This window comes from Geotrypetes seraphini, chromosome 7 (assembly GCF_902459505.1).
Source record: "Geotrypetes seraphini chromosome 7, aGeoSer1.1, whole genome shotgun sequence".
Lineage (NCBI taxonomy): Eukaryota > Metazoa > Chordata > Amphibia > Gymnophiona > Dermophiidae > Geotrypetes > Geotrypetes seraphini.
In genome coordinates this window covers 61,317,699-61,338,002 of record NC_047090.1, presented here as the reverse complement: position 1 = coordinate 61,338,002, position 20,304 = coordinate 61,317,699, and the positions used below count along the sequence as shown (strand labels likewise).

Genomic DNA, 20,304 nt, shown 5'->3' with positions numbered 1-20,304 from the left:
GAATCAAAGCAATGCCATAATTTCCTGAAGATTCATAGCAGTTGGAATGGTCATCTGTGACCTCTTGCCTATTTCTGCAATAGAAACTGTGCCTACAGAAAAGCAAATGTCTTTTTAAACTACGGCGGCGTTTCTATCTCCCAATTAATTTTTTGTTTCAATTATTGAAATTAAGGGGATTTTGCCAATTAAGTTAGGCGCCCTATAGAGAATCTGGACCTAAATACTGATGTTTAGAAGCATATAGTATATTTGTCCTGTTTGTCAGTTTTGATTAGATTTTAAGCTCTATTGAGCAGGGATTGTCTCATATATGCTTAATGTACAGTGCTGTGTGCATCTAGCACCACTATAGAAATGATTAGTAGGGGTAGAAGCAGCAGAGGAGCAAGAGATCCACAGGCTGGAAAAGAACTTACAGCAATGGAATAAGAGTTCTTTGCTGCAGTTCTTCACCTGGGACAGACAAATGATGGGGTGTATCCGCAGAGGTTTCGTCAGCAGGAGACCTGAAGTTATGATGCCGTTGTACAGAGCCATGGTGAGGCCTCACTTGGAGTACTGTGTTCAGTTTTGGAGACCACACTACCGAAAGGACGTGCTGAGGATCGAGTCGGTTCAGCGAACGGCCACCAGGATGGTCTTGGGGCTCAAGAATCTCACGTATGAAGAAAGATTAAAAAAAATTGCGGCTGTACTCACTTGAGGAAAGAAGAGAACGGGGAGATATGATTGAAACATATAAGTACATCACGGGACGCATCGAGTCAGAAGATGATATCTTCTGGCTCATGGGACCCTCGACCACCAGAGGGCATCCGCTGAAAATCAGGGGAGGGAAGTTTCATGGCGACTCCAGGAAGTACTTCTTCACCGAAAGAGTGGTGGATCATTGGAACAGACTCCCACTCCAGGTGATAAAGGCCAGCAGCATGACGGATTTTAAGAGAAAATGGGATACTCACGTGGGATCTTTAAGGGAGTAAATTCAGGGGAGGGGATACTTGGAATGGGCAGACTTGGTGGGCTATAGCCCTTTTCTGCTGCTTTTTTCTATGTTTCTATGATTATATTCTGGGGGCACTGGAGCCCGGAGCTGTGGGTTTATTTGGGCGGTATCACATGCAAATCAGCACACAATCTGCCCTTCTGGCAACACTAATTGGCTAATGAAAGTGCAAGTGGCCTAGTGGTTAGAGCAACTCCCTCAGCACCCTGAGGTGGTCAGCTCAATTCCCACTGCTGCTCCTTCTGATTCTGGACAAATCACTTAACACTTCATTGCCCCCCGGTACAAAACTTCATAAGGCTTGTCTAAAATATGTAAACTGCTTTGATTGAGGAGAGTATGGCGCAGTGGTTAAATCAACAGCCTCAGCACCCTGAGACTGTGGGTTCAAAACCCCACGCTGCCCCCCAGGCAAGTCACTTAATTCTCCACTGCCCCAGTTACATTAGATAGATTGTGAGCCCACCAGGGCAGACAGGGAAAATGCTTGAAATACCTGTAAAAGATACATAAACCACTGAGAACTCTAAGATTTAGCAGTATATCAAATTTGAATAAACATTAAAAAAACCAACATAAAAAACATTGTGTAAACCACACAGAAAAAGTAGTATACAAGTCCCATTCCCTTTCTTCAAGCTATTGGCTATGACATTTTGACATAGAATAAATGGAATGGAATAAATGCTTAACCAACTTCATTTCAAATGTACTCTCTTATCAAACTTTTAGGAAGTAAATCAAAACTTCTCTTTGATAAATTTCCCTGACCCCACCTCTGCCTTGATGTATTTCTAAAACACTCCCAGACAAATCTGATTAACCTTAACATGCTATTGCACTTTCGAAAATCTTCTGTAATATTGCTGTCTGTATATAGTCTCTTCCTCTGTAAACTGCTTTGAACTGTTTGTGGTATAGCGGAATATAAAAAAATAAAGTTATTATTATTAATATACAAGTGGTTTATGCATGATTTCATGAATTATTTGTGTTTGTATTTGACATATATCCTTTAAAATTATCTTACCTATTAATCGCAATTAATCGCTACTGCACAATGTAATTAATCACAATTAAAAATTTTAATCTTCCTGCAGCCATTAATCTTTACCACCACCATCCAAAGCATTTTTACTAAAAGGTAGTAGAACTCAAAATATCTGTTCTGGGTAGAGAGGGATGATGGATAAGACAGCTTCAGCAGGAAAGATATTACTTTTATTTCAGTAATTCTAATTTTATCTAGTCTTAGAAAATAAAGGCTCTGATAGAATATCTTACTGTTAAGTAATACATTTTACAGAGAAGAGGGAATAGGTCCCAAATAACCTGTAAAAGCTTCTAAATCTCCTACAGTTTTTGTGCAACCTTTCTGTTCCCTGTAACGATAAGAACTAAAACCTGCTATAGGTTATATTTTTTGACTATAGGTTTCAAGGTTTATTAAAATTTGATATCCCGCCTTATCCAAATTCAAAACGGTTTTATCAGAATTCAGAAGACATCATTTTATCCTCAGTATAGCTTTTTTGTGTATAATCTTTAAAGCAGTGATGCCTTACTTACATACCAGCTTTAATTGTAGACCCAGGCTTGGCCAAGTTGGGAATTTGGTGGTGGTAGCATTCACAGCTGCTGAGAAAATAAAGTGAGTCATTGCTCAAAGGTGATACCAGTGACCAAAGGCTCCTTTTACTAAGCTGTAATAGCGTTTTTAACGCACGCAGGATTTTAGCGCACGCTATACCCACTCAATGCTGGCGTTAAGGTCTAGCGCGCGGGGCAATTCAGCGCGCACTAAAACCGCTATCACAGCTTAGTAAAAGTAGCCCCAAATGTAGGGGGCCTATGATTGCAGGGTCCTGGAAGGATCCCTAGTGTGTGATCCCTGGTTGAGGATCAGCATTGTAATGATTGCACCAAATGGGTTGGAAGAGGGATATGAAATAGGGGAAAAACCTTGCCTAGTTGTGGATAAAGATTCAGTACGACATAGTCGGATGGAAACCAGTTTTGATTACGGTGAAAATCAAAGGAATGGGGGAAAAAAATGCCGACTCACTATTCCTCATTCCTCACACAAACAAAACTTGTTTAATGCTAAGTTCCATTTGTTGGAGGGCACTGTCTCACAGCTAGGCATATGTGCCATCTCAGACAAATAAAAGAATGATCCTTGAGATCCCACTTTCTCCTAGCCCTATTAAATTTAATCCCTTTGAATAAGTGGTTAGGGGTCCATTGTCCTTGTTGCCCAGGGGCAAAGATCACTCTAAGTGCGCCCCTGCTTTTGAGATCCTGCCAGGTTTCTTGTGATCTGGATTGGGCAATGTTGAAAACAGGATACTGGGCTTAACGGACCTTTGATCCGTTCCAGTATGGTCCATGCTTAAGTACTTATAAATTTGGGTGGGCTGGGGGAATCGACATTCAGGACTTTGTCATTTTTTTGTTTTTTTGCGGTTTGAGTTGGCAATCTTAATCCAGCATTAATATCTAATGAGGTCATCTGTATAATTTCTGGTAGTCATTTGCACACACATTACCATTACCATGCGGTAATGTTGACATACATGCAAATAACATTGTTAATAGGTATTGGGTAGCGTTCCATTTGTTAACATCCATTAGCCATCAGAATACAGCAGGGTACTTGAGATCCTCGAGGCAACAGTTTTTGCTAAAGCATTGCTGATGAGCAGAACAGTGCTTGAGCGACATTTCAACCCAACTAGAATACCTGCATTTATGCCTAAGTCAAGGCAGTTCCTTATAGAATTAACCCATTAGTACTCAAAGATAACTAAGTTTTTATTCTGTTTTTCATTTTGGAGTAAATATGAATTTGCGGCCCCGTGAAAAGCTGCATGCCAAACATACCAAGGAGGTCCACGAATGAAACCAAAGATATACTGAAGATAGGAAAGAGACAGGTGACCTCATTTTTAATAAAGTTATCTATATATAGGGTTACTATATGGCTCCAGAAAAAGGAGGGTGGATTAAGACATCCGGGTTTTACTTCTATTGCTTTCAATGAAAGTAAAATCCGGATGTCTCAATCCATCCTCCTTTTTCTGGAGCCATATGGTAACCCTATCTAGATAGCACTGCTGCTTTTACCTTGGACAGTTGCACTGCTGGATATAGTTTCATAAGCCTTAGAAAAATATATGAAGCCTGAACAACTTATTTGGAAACACAGGGAAAGTAACTTTCAAAGTTGTTTTGCAGGCAATGCAGTGTTTTACTTGCAGAGAAGGGCTATTTGAAAATTGCCCAGCCCATGAGCACTTGCTCAACAACATGAGCTCTTTAACCCATTTCAGCTGAAGTTTTTATGGGGGTGGGTTTAGGCTGAGAATTACAACAATGTATAGAGTTTTGTTTCTTGAAAACTGTCCCCCTCCTTTACTAATGCGTAGCGTGGGTTTTAGAGCCGGCAGCGGCAGTAACTAATCCGACTCTCATTGGCATTCATAAGAATATAAGAATTGCCGCTGCTGGGTCAGACCAGTGGTCCATCATGCCCAGCAGTCCACTCACGCGGCGGCCCTTTGGTCAAAGACCAACACTCTAACTGAGACTAGCCCTAACAGCATACATCCTAGTTCAGTAGGAACTTGCCCAACTTTGTCTTGAATCCCTGGAGGGTGTTTTCCCCTATAACAGCCTCCGGAAGAGCGTTCCAGTTTTCTACCACTCTCTGGGTGAAGAAGAACTTCCTTACGTTTGTACGGAATCTACTCTTTTCAAGTTTAGAAAGTGCCCTCTTGTTCTCTCTACCTTGGAGAGGGTGAACAACCTGTCCTTATTTACTAAGTTTATTTCCTTGAATATTTCGATCATGTCTCCTCTATGAGCGTTGGAGCAGTTTCTGCTGCTGCGGGCGCTTAAACCCGCACTATGCATTAGTATTGAAGGGGTTGTGTTTTTAGTTAGCAAAAGTATCCAAAGAAAATATAGGAGTGTATTTATGTAAGTCCTATGTGCATAACAGTTTTCAGAGTGAATGGGTGTGGCTACTTTCACTTTGAAAAGTAGCACAAAGCCCATTGGTAAAAAGTCTCCACAGACCTTATAGTGCAGGTAGTGTGAACATTGCCCTTATAAGGCATTTTTTTGTATCCAGATTTCATACACTTTGTGACTGATTGTCACAGAAATGATATATACTTAATTAATGGATTTACGAGGGGCTGCTGAAAAGCTCTCAGCCCACCCAAGAAAAGAATGATAAGGAGCCATGAAACCTACAAATTATTCCACAATTTTCTTGACACTTTTCATTTCAATGATATGAAATGAAACGAAAAGTGTCAAGAGAAATGTGGAATAACTTGCAGGTTTCATGAATCATTTTCTTCTTGGTTAGGCTGAGGACTTTTCAGCGGCCCCTCTAATCTCCATTTTCTTGTTCTTCAAATTTGCCTCAATAGATGCATTGGCTATAAATAGTAGAGGAAGCTTCTTGTGGGAGCACGTCCTTTACGACTGCTTTTGTTACAACAGAACTCATGCTAGTGCATCTCTCCCATGACATGCTTGTGCCCTACTGGCTAGGAAAGAGGAATCTCAATTTCATCAAGTGCAGAGCTGTGGCTCAATCTGCTTTCAAGATTGAGTTTAAAAGTCTTAAGCTGTGTCAAGGATATAATATATTTACCATCAGTATATACATGTGGCTTAAGACATTATATCACTTGTGTTACCACTCTCTTATATTACACACATCTGACAAGGCTGTTTCATTTATAAGATTCTTTTTACTTTCTTTGCTATTACTTTGTTAGTTATTGACCACATATACTTGCATTATGTTGTATATTTGTACCTGTAACTGGTCAATGACTTTTTGTATGTTCAAAAACTTTAATAAAGAAGATTGAACTTAAAAAAAAAATTGAGCTTAAATGTAGAATTTCTGTTTTTGTTATTCATATTGTTAGAAGTAAATGTTTAAATATCTGATTGTCTTATTTCTATTTGGATTTCGGCAATTATTATTGGGTTGAGAACAACAAAATTGCTACATCTACTTGCCTTGGATACAGAACGGTGCACAATATGCCTATTCTTCTTTATCCCTTGGAGAGCTTGCATGGACAGAAAGAAGAAATGAGGCTTTATGCAATGAATACATGACGTGATCCTGACATTCTCACACGAGAACTTTGAAAACTTCACATTCATTATTTTGACACACAGTAGGCTCCAATGGTGACTAATGGATGGGAAGGCAAAGAAAGGTTGTCCACCACTGCTTCAGAGTAATGTCCACGTCATCTTGACTTGTTTCAGTCTCTCATTCATTTTGCCAAATGTGACTGTCCTTTCCGAAAGAAGATTCTAGATCTGAAAAAAAAATATTGCTTACAGCGAGACTTGGAAATCATTGCATTCTGTGTAATTTTCTTGGGTTGTAGAATGGAGGATCTGTTCAGAGATAACTCTTGATTTCCTTTCTTTCTTTCAAATCAGATCACTTGGAGTTAGTCTCATTTTAATACACACTTTTTTTTCTAGAAAAAAATAAAACAACGAATTAGTGAAGTGTCTATGTAAACTGGGAAATATTTATCAATTATGGTGCCATAATTGTTAATAGAAGTTTGTTGAAAACTACCCCCTACTTCTATAAAGTTACATTCCAAATTTGTAATTATTGTACAAGTTCACACACACACAACTTATAGAATAGGGAAACTTCATTAATAATTAGATGTTAATTGAAATTAACAACCAATTATTGGATATAATTAGTGTTAATAGGCACTACCTGGCATAACTGTCCTTAGCCAGCATTCTAGAAGTTATTTTCTCAAATTGCAGTGGACATAATGTCAAAGGGGGGGAGAGGAGTAGTCCTGAGAAGGGCAAGGGGGGGTTAGGGGCATGTCACACAGTTATGTGCGTGGTTTATAGAATACTAGCATTTATGTCCCTAACTGCTTACAATTAGCTACAAGCATTTATGCTAGTCACTGAGCTAGCGTAAGTCTTCACACCTAAAGTTAGGCATGTCGAAATGCTCCAAATTTAACATCCCCCAGTCTGATTGACTTAAAAAGACTTAACAAACATGAATTTAAAAGGTTCCCCTTCTGACATGATCCCACCTTCAATACTAAATCGTCTTTTCCCTGTTTTTGGCCCTATCATTCATAATTTGATCACATGCAGTTTATCCATGGGCACCCTCACTCAATCCTGGAAGGAAGTGACAACAAGACCCATTGTTAAGGATCATAGAAACATAGAAATAGACAGCAGATAAGGGCCACAGCCCATCAAGTCTGCCCACTCCAATGACCCTCCCTATCTATCTTTGCGGATAGATCCCACATGTCTGTCCCATCTGGCCTTAAAATCTGGCACGCTGCTGGCCTCAATAACCTGAAGTGGAAGACTATTCCAGCGATCAACCACCCTTTCGGTGAAGAAGAACTTCCTAGTGTCACCGTGCAGTTTCCTGCCCCTGATTTTCCACCGATGCCCCCTTGTTGCTGCGGGACCCTTGAAAAAGAAGATATCCTCTTCCACCTCGATGCGACCTGTGAGGTACTTGAATGTCTCGATCATATCTCCCCTCTCTCTACGTTCCTCGAGTGAGTAGAGCTGCAACTTCCCTAACCACTCCTCGTATGGGAGCTCCTTGAATCCCTAGACCATCCTGGTGGCCATTCTCTGGACCGATTACAGTCTCAGCACATCCTTGCGGTAATGTGGCTTCCAAAATTGCACACAGTACTCCAGGTGCGGTCTCACCATGGATCTATACAGTGGCATAATGACTTCAGGTTTACGGCTGACGAAACTCCTGCGTATGCAACCCATGAGTTGCCTTGCTTTGGATGAAGCTTGCTCAACTTGATTTGCAGACTTCATGTCTTCCCTGACAATCACCCCTAAGTCTCTTTCTGCTTCAGTTTTTGTCAAGATCTCGCCATTTAGGGTGTAAATCCTGCATGGATTTCGGCTTCCCAAGTGCATGACTTTGCATTTTTTGGCATTGAAACTGAGTTGCCAGGACCTAGACCAGTGCTCCAGTAGAAGTAGGTCATGCATCATATCGTCTGCCCTTGAATTATTGTCTGTTGTGCTCTTGTTTACTACATTGCTTAGCTTGGCATCATCGGCGAATAATGTTATTCTTCCTCGGAGTCCTTCTGTCAAGTCTCTTATGTAGATGTGGAACAAGATCGGGCCCAGGACAGAGCCCTGTGGCACTCCACTTATCACCTCTGACATTTCGGAGGGGGTGCCATTCACCACTATCCTCTGAAGCCTACCTCCAAGCCAGTTCCCAACCCAATTTGTCAATGTGTCGCCCAAACCTAAAGAACTCATCTTGCTTAGCAACCTGCGGTGTGGTACACTATCAAATGCTTTGCTGAAATCCAGGTAGACGATGTCCAGGGACGCACCAGCATCCAGCTTCCTCGTCACCCAGTCAAAGAAGCTGATCAGGTTGGATTGGCAGGATCTCCCCTTAGTAAATCCATGTTGGCGGGGATCCCGTAGATTCTCCTCGTCCATGATTCTATCCAATTGGTGTTTGATTAGGGTTTCCATTAGTTTGCTCACTATTGATGTGAGACTCACTGGTCTGTAATTTGCCATCTCCATCTTGGAGCCTTTCTTGTGGAGTGGAATGACGTTAGCTGTCTTCCAGTCCATCGGTTCAGCTGATGACACAACAAACTATAGACCGATCGCCAACCTTCCTTTCCTCGCCAAATTAACAGAAAAAGTAGTATTCAAAGAAATCTTGGATTTCACTGAAAAACCCCACATCCTCCATTCAAACCACACAGGCTTCAGAACACATTATTCAACAGAACATTCACTTATTGGTATCACAACATCAATTCTGTATTTCCTAGACCCCCACAAAGCTGTTATATTAACATCTCTTGACCTTTCTGCAGCTTTCGACAGTATAGACCATTCTCTACTCCTCAAAAGACTATCATCGATAGGAATCAGCGAACAGGTATTACGTTGGTTCCAATCTTATTTTTCATAGTGCTCCGCTAGAGTTAATTTCAATCTTTCTACTTCCGAATCCGTTACCACTGATTTTGGAATACCTCAGGGATTAATTCTTTCTCCGTTCCTCTTCAACATTTTTCTCGTACCACTAATCACCCTTGGCCAATCCATAGGATATACCACCTATGCCTATGCTGGTATACGGCTTCTTCACCCTCTCAATACAGAGAATCCAAATGAATTAACAGGTGTAAATGAGAAATTGGAAAAAATTAACCAATGGCTTAGGAATAATATGTTATCCCTGAACAACAATAAATCACAAACAATCTTATTTCCTTGGAAAGAGGGTCTCCAATTCAGTTAAACAACATCCCCTTACAACAGGTCTCGAGCATAAAAATCCTTGGAGTTATCCTAGACCAAAAATTATCATATCGGGATCAGATAAGTCATGTAGTAAAAAAACTCTTTTACTAAGGCTGACGTGTCCATTATATTATATGGACGAACCCTGCTTCCTAAGCCTTCCATCCCCGTGGGAGTCCCGTTGGCTAGAGGGGGGGTCCCTGTGGGTTAGGGGGGGATTCCCGCGGGACCCGTGGGATTTCCGCAATCCTCGTTCCCGTGCAGACCTCTAACTCAAATATCACTTCAAGATTTTAGTCAAGCTATTCATCATTTGCCTAAAATTATTAAGGGTTTTGCATAGGGCATATTTCTCACAGGTACAAGCATTTCATGCAGGATTAGTTAATTCTCCTATTTGTATTAAATGTGAGAAAGAACTGAATACTTTATCTCATACATTGTTGCAATGTCCTCTTATTAAATCATTCTGGTCTGCCATCCTATTATTTTTAGGTTCATTATGGAATAGTCAATTAGTGGAATCTCCAAGGGGGGTGTTATTTGGTAAAGCTACTGCTTGTGGGGTTTTTGGACAAGGAAGAAGCATTTTATTTCAAAAGGCTTGTATGATTGGCCATAAATGCATTTTGCAATATTGGTTACAGAAAGATCCTCCTAGTTTTTGGCATTGGAGGAACCAATTCCATCGTTTAATTCAAAATGATGAGATAGATAAATTGGGGATGATCCTGTTATGGTTTTGAAGCACAGGCAAGCAAACTTAAAAATGACCCTTGCTTCCACTGGGAGCCAGTGTAGTTTTTTGTAATAAGAGCTTACATGATCCGATTTCTTGAGACCATAAATGAGATGGACTGCAACATTAGAAATTAAATTACAATATCTTGGGGGGTGGGGAGGAGGGGTAAGAAGACAGGTAAGGAGGGGTAAGGAGAGGTAAGAAGACAGAAAATCAATAAGACAGGGTGCAAAAAATCATTTCGCTAATGGATGACGGCACAGAGGTATAAATCTAACCACATTTTCATGTTCATTTTAGACAAATAGAAGCAAGTGTGTTATAGTTTAGACCAGGGGTGCCCACACTTTTTTGACTCGCGAGCTACTTTTAAAATAACCAAGTCAAAATGATCTACCAACAATAAAAGTTAAAAAAAACAGCGCACACTGTACGCATAGAATTGTTAATTATCATTCCTATTCCGGGGTTTTTTCAAAGAGGTCAAAGCAGATGACTCTATGCACTGTCATCTCAGTAACAACCATACAAAAATAGACAAATACCCACCCCCCTCCTTTTTTACTAAACCACAATAGCAGTTTTTAGTGCAGGGAGCTGCGCTGAATGCCCAGCGCTGCTCTCGACGCTCATAGGCTCCCTGCGCTAAAAAACACTATTGCGGTTTAGTAAAAGGGGACCATATTGTAAAATATAAACAGCAGATATAAATTCAGACACATTTTGATCACTAAATTTAAAATAAAATCATTTTTCCTACCTTGTCTGGTGATTTCATGAGTCTCTGGTTGCACTTTCTTCTTCTGACTGTGCATCCAATCTTTCTTTCAGCCTGTATGCTTCCTCTCCTCCACACCTCATTCTCTCCCCCAACTTTTTTTCCCTCTCTCCCTGACCTTTCTTTCTTTCTCTCTTCATGCCCCCTTTCTTTTTTTCTGTTTCTCTTCTTTCCTTCTGTCTCCCTGCCTGCCCCCTTTCTTTCTTTCTCCCTGCCCTTCCCCAAGCCACTGCCACTGCCGCTGCCATCAGGGAACAGGAGCCAAAACGCCACCAATGGATATCAGGCCCAAAAGCCGACGCTGTCCCATGCTCTCCCTGCTTCGGGCCGACCAGCATTTCTCTCCCCGACGTCAATTCTGCCGTCGGAGAGGAAGTTCCGCCCAGCCAGGCAGCGATTGCCTGGCCCGAACTTCCTCTCCGACGGCAGAATTGACGTCGGGGAGAGGAAGACTGATCGGCCCGATAGATCGCCAAGGCAAAGTGAGTCCTGGGTGATCGACTCACTTTACCTTGGCGAGCTACCCATCGATCACGATCGACCTATTGGGCACCCCTGGTTTAGACAGTAGGGTATGCATCTTTGAACAGTAGTGTTTTTAGGGAGAATTTGAATGACTTGAGGTCAAATATCTGTCAGATTTGCTCAGGGAGTTGGTTCCCCCATTGGAGCCCCACAATGTAGAAGATAGGATTCTGTATAGGACGCCCGGTCTCAGAAGCCGCCTAAGCGGTTTTTGAGAATCGAACACGGGTATCCTATATAGAATCACATCGGTCCTCAAGGACAGGCATCTTAGCCCATCTAATACCACAATTCTCTAACTGGCATCCATGTTACAGGTGCTGGTTAAAGAATCGGGTTGCGCTGAGCTGATCGTGGCAAGGGAATCTCTCTGCTGCGATCATTTTAGTGGCAAGGAACCCATCCCCCCTCCCAAGAAGACTACAGGCAGGAGGGATGCCCAGTCCCTCCTGATGGGAACCCCCCACCCCCAAGACATCGAAACCCCCTGAGACATACCCCGGCAGGAGGGATGCCCAGTCCCTCCTACCACCCCCACCCCCCCAAGACATCCCCTGATACCCCTGTTGTGTACTTCATCTACCAGGGGGAAAATATTCAGTATTCAGGGTCCTGCATTGTGGAATTTGCTTTTATTAGACATATATATGGAATGTTCCCTTTCAACCTTCAAGACTAAGTTCAAAACATATTTCTTCGGTAAGGCATATGGTTTATAAGGGCACATTGTCATCTGAGTGAGTTCAGATTTCTCTCGAGGAACTTTTGTCGGCTTTTCATGTTCTCTGTATTATTTTTTCTTTCTTTCTCTTTCCTATGCAATTGTTTTGTTATACAATATGTCAGATTTGAAATGTGTATCTTGCCAGAGCTGATGTTAGACAACAAGCATGAACTAGAACCTAAAAGAGAGAGGAAAAGTCTTTTTTATTTATTTTGTTTACATCACAGAGCCAGCGTTGGAGCAGTTGTAACCCTATACTTCTACTAAAACTAAGGGGTCCTTTTATTAAGGTGCGCATTTAGCGTGTGCTAAATCAGTTAACGTACCTTAATAAAAGGACCCCTAAGTATCTTAATTTAAAATTCAGCCCGCGACTTAGCCTATATTTTAGATTTCGGCCCCTTATGTGATTGAGCTTGACACCCCTGCCTTAGTCTCAAAGCAGAGCAGCCCTTGATGTATTTCTACCTTCAAGATATGTATTGTATTCATAGAGCATTTGTAGGTAAATTGAATGTAATTTTTGCTTGTATTAATTCAATTCACAAATGTTACAAATTGTGATTGCTCCCCTCTCCTCAGCATAAAGATGTCATCAAAATACCAACTGACAACAGAAGAGTCAGCCCCATGAGATAAAATAACACAGAAAAACATTGGCGATGTCCGACAAAACAATATCGCCGGCAGGAAGATGCCCAACCCCTCCTGCCGGACACCCCCCGCAACGAACCCCCCACCCTGGAACCTCCCTGAAGCTTACCGCCAAGTTGGCCCGTCCCTCCCCTTCCCAACCCACAGGATCCTAGGGCCTGATTGGCCCAAGCGCCTAAGGCCCCTCCCGCTTTAGGCCTGCTGACAGGACGTTGCAAAGACCCGTCCGGCCAACTTGGCGGTAAGCTTCAGTGGGGTTCCGGGGTGGGGGTTCGTTGGGGGGGGTCCGACAGGAGGGGTTGGGCACCCTCCTGCCGGCGATCTTCGGTGGGGCGTTGAGGGGTCCAGCAGGAGGGGTTGGGCACCTCCTGCCAGCGTTCTACGGTGAGGCCATTGGGGGGGTCCAGGGAGGGTAGTTAGGGTATTTTGTTTGGGGGGGGTTGTTGGGGGGTCCGGCAGGAGGGTTTGGGTACCCTCCTGCCGGCGATCTTTGGGGGGGTGGGTTCTTTCGGCAGAATGGGTTGGGCACCCTCCTGCCGTGAACGTCGGAGGGGGGGGGGTTGGGGAGACTGGCGGCCATAGTTGTGGCCTCTATACTAATCGCGGCAGGGAAATCACTTGCCGCAATAAAGTATAGCGGCCGCGTCCTATACAGAATCCGGGCCAAAAACCCAATTCTGTAACCGGCGTCTGCGACATGTACATCTGTTATACTTTGGGCGTCCCGGGCGTCCTATACAGAATCCGACCCAAAGGTTTAGGTTCTAAAATAGATCCTTTATGCAAGATGATAGGATGCCCAGGTGTTTTTTCCAGGTGCTTATGAATTTTTTGAAGGGTATAAAGAACAGGTATAACTATGGATGATGGATTTAAAAAATGCTGCTCTTGTGGTGTCAAAACTCCCTCATCTAAACCCTATTGAATCACTGCCAGATGGTATCTCGAAGCCTTTGAGTTAGATCATTTTCCAGTTTTTTATAAGAGGAGACATCTCATAATTGGGAAAGCACTTTACAGCTCCTCCCTTATCTGCTCTTTTAACGAGCACTTCCTTTGTGGTCTTCAATCATCTCAAAGAAAAGTATTCATCATGAGTTAAATTGTGAACGAATCTTGCTTCCTTTCTCTTCAACATATTCTTGATGTCCCATAAAACTACAGCTTTAAATGCTACCACAGGAATAAGGGGAATGCAAAATATGTGAGACTTATCTAGTTATGACTTGTCCATGAACATAAATTTGTAACTGTAATGATCTTATAAACCATTCTAGATCAATTTGGAACAGAAAAAAGTCAAACTGTTGTGCTAAAACAAACGACAAACCTCTGGAGAATAAGGTCATATCTGAGGATGTCAAGGGAAGTGCTGATAAATCACTACCACTAATTCTGATGGTGCTGTGATTGTGACCGTGGTCTGAATGTGAACTGGCCACTTCCTGCTTGTTGCCGAACTCCTCTTCCCTGAGGACCTTTGGGACCCTGGAGGTCACAAAATATCATTAATTGAATTACTACTACTGGAGAAACCATTTCTAGATTATTCATGTTGTGTACCCACGTGATCATGCAGGCCTCAATTTTTTATCTCCATGATCTTATGTCATCCAAGGATATACCAAGAATACAGTTCCCTAAAATGTAAAGCTCCTGGAAATGTCCAGCTTTCTTAGTTGTTATTCTATTTGTAATATTGCCTAGAAATGTCCAATACTTATTTGTTATCTAATTCGCAATATCTCCTAGAAATATCCAGCATTCTTATCTCACTTGTAACCAAAAAATTGTAACTATTCTGGAAATGTCCAGTTAGCTCTTTTGTAATCTGCCTTGAACTGCAAGGTACAGGCGGAATAGAAGTCACTAATGTAATGTAATGTGATGTAATATACGGTACCTTATTCTACAGATAATCACATTCATCACAGGCTAATATTTTTTCCCCCCATATGATGCTGTGAGAACAGTCTCCTTAATGCGTTTCAGCTCAACATCCAACATCTATTTTTCCTTCTCTAACACAGTTCTAGTGTTCTCTATTACCAGCAACATTAGGTCTAGAAAATATTTATTGAGGATCATAGGCCATTTGTTGACAAACTGATCATTATCTTAAAAAGTCTGTGGGGCCTTACATATTTGCAGCCCCTTGTGGGAATATGTTCCACGTTGTAATACGGGGCAGCACTATTCAGTTCCATTTTAATAGATGATTTAAACCTGGCTGATAATTCATCCCATGCAGCTATCCCCGTACCAGGGATCGATAGCCAGCCTATATGAGCATCAAAAGGGAACAAGTATCATTGCTACAATCTGCCCAGGCTACTGAGGTCTTTTCATCCACTACACTGTTATAAAATGATTTAGGAATAACAGTGAATCGGTTTATTTTTGTTCTTAATGAGCTTTCACATTGGTGTGTAACTTTTTTGTCATTTTGTGTTGTCTTTTATTAAATTGGGCGTGCTCTAGGACACTGCAGGAAAGTTAACTCCCTAGACTCCACCAAAAATATATAAACCTCAAATCTAAATTTTTAAGATAAAGAGCCCCCTCAGCGTGAGTTTGAAAGCTTTAAAGAGTGACTCAAAGAGCAGCTCTAGTGCTTAGAACAGCAAAGCCAGCAAACACTGAACAGAGATTATCACTCACTGCCAGCCGCACACCATCATCTGGGTGCTCCTGTGTGCTTTAAATTACAAGTCAAGTGCAAACAAGGTGTAATAAATAAATATATATAAAAGTGGAAGACAAAAAGTTCACTGTTCTGCCCTGAATGCCTAACCCACTGACCTGAACAGAGAATGAAAAAATTAGTCATTTGTCCCTCCAGTTACTTAGCTGAATAAAGGTGCTGTAGTCAAATAGTAGCAAGGAGAATCCAGCTTCCACTTTTATATATATTTATTTATTGCATATTGTTTGCACTTGATTTGCACTTTAAAGCACACAGGAGCAACCAGATGATGGTGTGCGGCTGGCAGTAAGTGGTAATATCTGCTCAGTGTTTGCTTGCTTTGCTATTCTAAGTACTAGAGCTGCTCTTTGAGTCGCTCTTTAAAGCTTTCAAACTCACGCTGAGGGGGCTCCTTATCTTAAAAATTTAGATTTGAGGTTTATATATTTTTGGTGGAGTCTAGGGAGTTAAATTTCCTGCAATGTCCTAGGGCACGCCCAACTTATATTTTGGTGTCTTTTAAGGATATTTTGTCTTGGGGTTTTTGCTATAGTAGCCTTTTATTAAATGACATTGAATGCTTGTCTCTTGTGATACAGCAGAAACTTGGCATAATACCTTGTCTGATTGTTTGGACAAATTAGTGCCTAGAAAGCATAGTATTATGAAAACAGCTAAGAATGTTCCTTGGTTTTCTGATGATTTAAGACAAACAAAGCAGACTAAGAAAGAAGGAATATGCTCAACGTGAAGCAAGCTTAAGCGAATGTCATGCATAAGAGATTATTTTAATAGATCAATCTCTACTGCTCCATCTATTCCTAAAGAATTATTGGATAATGCGGGGAAATTAACATCCACTGTAGTGCAAAAGGCTGTTATAGATATTTCCTGTCAGATATTTGCAGACTCTTTTTGTAAAAATGCTCAAGATATCATAGATTGTTTTGACAATATTGACCTTCCTTTGGTAGAAGATCAGAATACTGATGTTATGTTCAGCTGGAATGAATTTACTCTGGTATGTGCTCAACAAATTGTAAATATAGGGCTCCTTTTACAAAGCCACAGTGGAACTTTCTACTGCAGGCCAGTGAGGTAAATGCTCCGATGCTCAAGGGAATTCTATTAGCGTCAGAGCATTTATTTATCCGGCCTATGGTAGAAACGTCTACTGCGACTTTGTAAAAGCCAGTGATAGTTAATAGCTTGAATTCAGCTCTGTGCCTGTAGATGATTGCTCCCTGGTGATTACATTTCTGAGACATTATCCCCCTCTGCTATTAAACTGCGCTAGCAGTTTTTAGCGCAGAGAGCCGCGCTGAATGGCCCGTGCTGCTCCCAACGCTCATAGGAACTCTATGAGCGTCGGGAGCAGCGCAGTTTAATAGAAGAGGCCCTATGTTTATTTTTTTTATTGTATTTGGTATACTGCTTTACTTACACAGATCAAAGCAATTTACAATCTGATAAAATTACACAAACATGAAATCAATATCACAAAACAAAATAAGCAACTAAAACCAAAACCAAAATAAAATCAAAATAAGTTTTCCTTTAAAGAATGGAGTTTCTATTTTAGACACTCAAGATTAAACATATTACCTATTCCTCTAATGCAGTGGTCTCAAACTCGCGGCCTGGGGGCCACATGCGGCCCGCCAGGTACTATTTTGAGGCCCTCGGTATGTTTATCATAATCACAAAATTACAATAAAACAGTTTCTTGATCATATGTCTCTTTAGCTATAAATTACAATATTATTATTAAGACTTGGCCAAAAGGAAAGATTTATAAACTTTACAGAGGGGTTGGGCTCCCTCTTGCCCTAGCCAATCGCGGGGCTGCATTAGGACAAGAGGGGTTAGACTCCTCCCTGCCCCGATCGTGTCGGAGGGGGTTTCTTGGGTTACCAAGGCAGGAGGGGTTGAGCTCCCTCTTGCCCAGATCCGATTGGGAGGGGGAGGGGTAGGGGTGGATCACGGCAGGAGAGATTGGCTATCTCTTCTGCCGTGATAGCGATCCGATGTGCCGCAGTTGGCGGCAGTTTGTGGTATCACTATCGCAGCAAGGGAGATGAGCCATCTCTCTTGCCGTGATCGTTGCTGGTGTGTGTGTATGTGAATTCTGTAACCGGTGTTGTTTTTGACAGACACCGGTTACAGAATCCAGCTTTTAGGCGAAGGACTGGCTCCTCCTTCGCCTAAAAGGCCTGGCTTTGGGCGTTTGGGACTTAGGCTTATTTTTGGTTTATTATATGTCTTAAGTGTAGACGTAGTGGTGGTCTGGGTGTTTAAATTGCTGAACGTAGAGGCAGGCCATTATAAAAAAAACCCTCCATTTGGACATTGTTTTTGAGAATGGACATTTTCTCTGCTTCTACTTTCAGTGTTTAAGGCCTAGGCCAAAAGGGGACTTAGATTTTTTTTATTATGCCCCTCCACGCTATATTTTCTTATTTACCGAGAAAAACCAAAACCAAACCAAGAGATAATGAACGGCCATACTATAAAAACGTGTTGCTCAGAAGAGCATGGACTGTAAGCCAAACATAAAGGCATTCTCTTCTTACTTGTCTTCCTCCTTACACACCACCACCAGCAAGTATCGTACGTTTGGTTCAGCGTAAAACCGGAGCGCGAGATCCCAGCCAGGTGGTCAGCATCCGATTCCACATGCTGTTTGACGATGCCAGGGCATTCTTCATGTTAGAAAGCCGCGTGGAGCCTCGCCTGCCTAAGACTTTTCATGCATCTATTCCTCCACGGACACAAAGTCGGCCACCGTAAAGGAAGAAAAAGCACGCACAAGCGTCCATGAGGCGACTGAAACGTAGGTGGACTAAAGTGGGGCTTGCTGTAATTCGGGGGGGGGGGGGGGGGGGGCGGCGGGGCAGGGAAAGAGCTGTTACATGAATCCAGGGCTTCAACTAGGGCTTATTTTAGGGGTAGGACTTATATTAAGACCTTCCCCCGAAAATCATGCTAGGGCTTATTTTCGGGGAAACACGGTATTAAAGATCTGTAGAGAGCAATGTTCCCTATAAGGACCAAATTGATGTGAACAAAAACTTCTCTTTGTGAGCAATGGACTGAATTGATGTGAGCAATTTTATTACGTTACCCTGTGAAGTTTAGTTTAGTTTATTTAAAATTTGTTATACTGCTTTTCATACTTCTAAGTGGTGTACAGAATATAAAATAGTAAAAAAACAAAACAAGAGGTTTTACAAACTGATAATACAAGTCTATACAAGACATTACAGACAGAAGGATAAGGGGGGAAAATCCATAAAATATATAGAAAAGTAGAACATTTAAGGGAAGTACATAAGGGAGGGAGGATCTTGTCTGAGCAGTATTCAAAAGATTTAGTTTTTAGTTTTTTCTGAGGAATCCCATGCTCCTTATGCTTTCCCTAAAGTTTACCCTTGGGCATTTAGCACAGCTTAGAGGGAACACTGCAGTCCTCCTGTAAAAGCAGAAAAAAAAAGAAAGAGAGGAAGACAGTAGGGGCACTTCTGAACACAATAGGGAAGGACCCCTTTTATCCACTTGCTACCTCCCCCAGTAGCCTTTACTGATGCCTGAGAACTATGTACCAAAATAATCAAAGTAATGCATGCCAAAATGCAGCATATTAAAGCAATATTCCAGAAATATATGCTCACCAGTCCAGCATCTTCCCCACAGCCATGTGAACAGTGATATTCTGCAGCAATATAACAGAGATATTGGCAACCATAATGTGTATTACCTGTACCAAATAGTTAGAGCAGTAGGCTGAGAACCAAGAAAGCCAGGATTCAAATGTCATTGGGTACTGGCATTTATGTCAGGTTTTAGCCCAAAAGTTAGGCATGAGATCCATGATAAATGCTATTTTATATAAAGCACGCACCCTTTATAGAATGATGCCTAAGTGTCGGTGCCATTTACTGTATTCCTGCCATATTGTTTCACCAAATGCATACTATTACTGTATAATTTTAAAATACTTCATGAGAATGAACATGTCTGCCTCAGAACAACACATTTGAAAGTACAGTCTACAGATGGTTTGTTGGCTCTTGTTTCTACTTGAAGCGGTAGAGTGTACATTGAAGAACAAGTCTATAACATCATTTAATTAATTCTACTTAAACATTTGCACATTTCCAAGACAATTTACATCTTCTGGAATAGCATTTCAGAAGAGTTTCATTAAATGAGATGATTATGTTTTGAAGCTCTAGCAGAACAGCATCAAATTAATACGAGCTTATATGAAAAAGTTAATCTAATCCATCTTTGATTTGCAAGGCGCAACTCTGAATTTCAAATTATACCAGAAGACTGCAGCATTTTATGAGTGATTACTGTGTCATTTTTGAGTACCTTATCCCTCTGGTTTTAAGGCACATCTTTGATGTCTATGCCAAACCAACATGTTTGTTGTTATGAATGTCAATGAAGATACAGGGAAATACTTTTAAAACCAATAGAAGGAAATATTTTTTTCACTCAAAGAATAGTTAAGCTCTGGAATGTGTTGCCAGAGGTTGTGGTATGAGCAGTTAATGTAGCTGGTTTTAAGAAAGGTTTGGACAATTTCCTGGAGGAAAAGTCCATTTGCCCTGGATTGGTAGCATGGAATGTTGCTACTACAGAAAACTCAGTTATCCAGTACCCATGAATGGTGGATGCCAGATAACTGTAGTTTCTAGTTGCTTGAGAGTTACTGTAAAAATAATTTTGTCTTCTTCCCACCTCACTCTATCACCCCCCCACTTGTAGGTCCAGCATATGTTTTTCCCTTCTTTCTGGATAACTTTCTCTG

General features: G+C 41.5%; 1 protein-coding gene across 2 annotated transcripts in view; it reads right to left on the bottom strand.

Moving 5' to 3' along the window:
* Positions 1 to 20,304, bottom strand: part of SHISAL1 (shisa like 1) — a 264,536-nt gene that overhangs the window by 25,059 nt on the left and 219,173 nt on the right. Inside the window, exon 5 of one of the 2 annotated variants that reach the window (XM_033952581.1) lies at positions 5,384 to 6,534. The exons of the other annotated variant lie outside the window; for it this stretch is intronic. Within the exon in view, the coding sequence (XP_033808472.1) occupies position 6,534 (1 nt within the window). The 3' untranslated portion in view covers positions 5,384 to 6,533. Of the gene's footprint in view, positions 1 to 5,383; positions 6,535 to 20,304 lie in introns of those variants that run through there. 2 annotated transcript variants of the gene reach the window in all.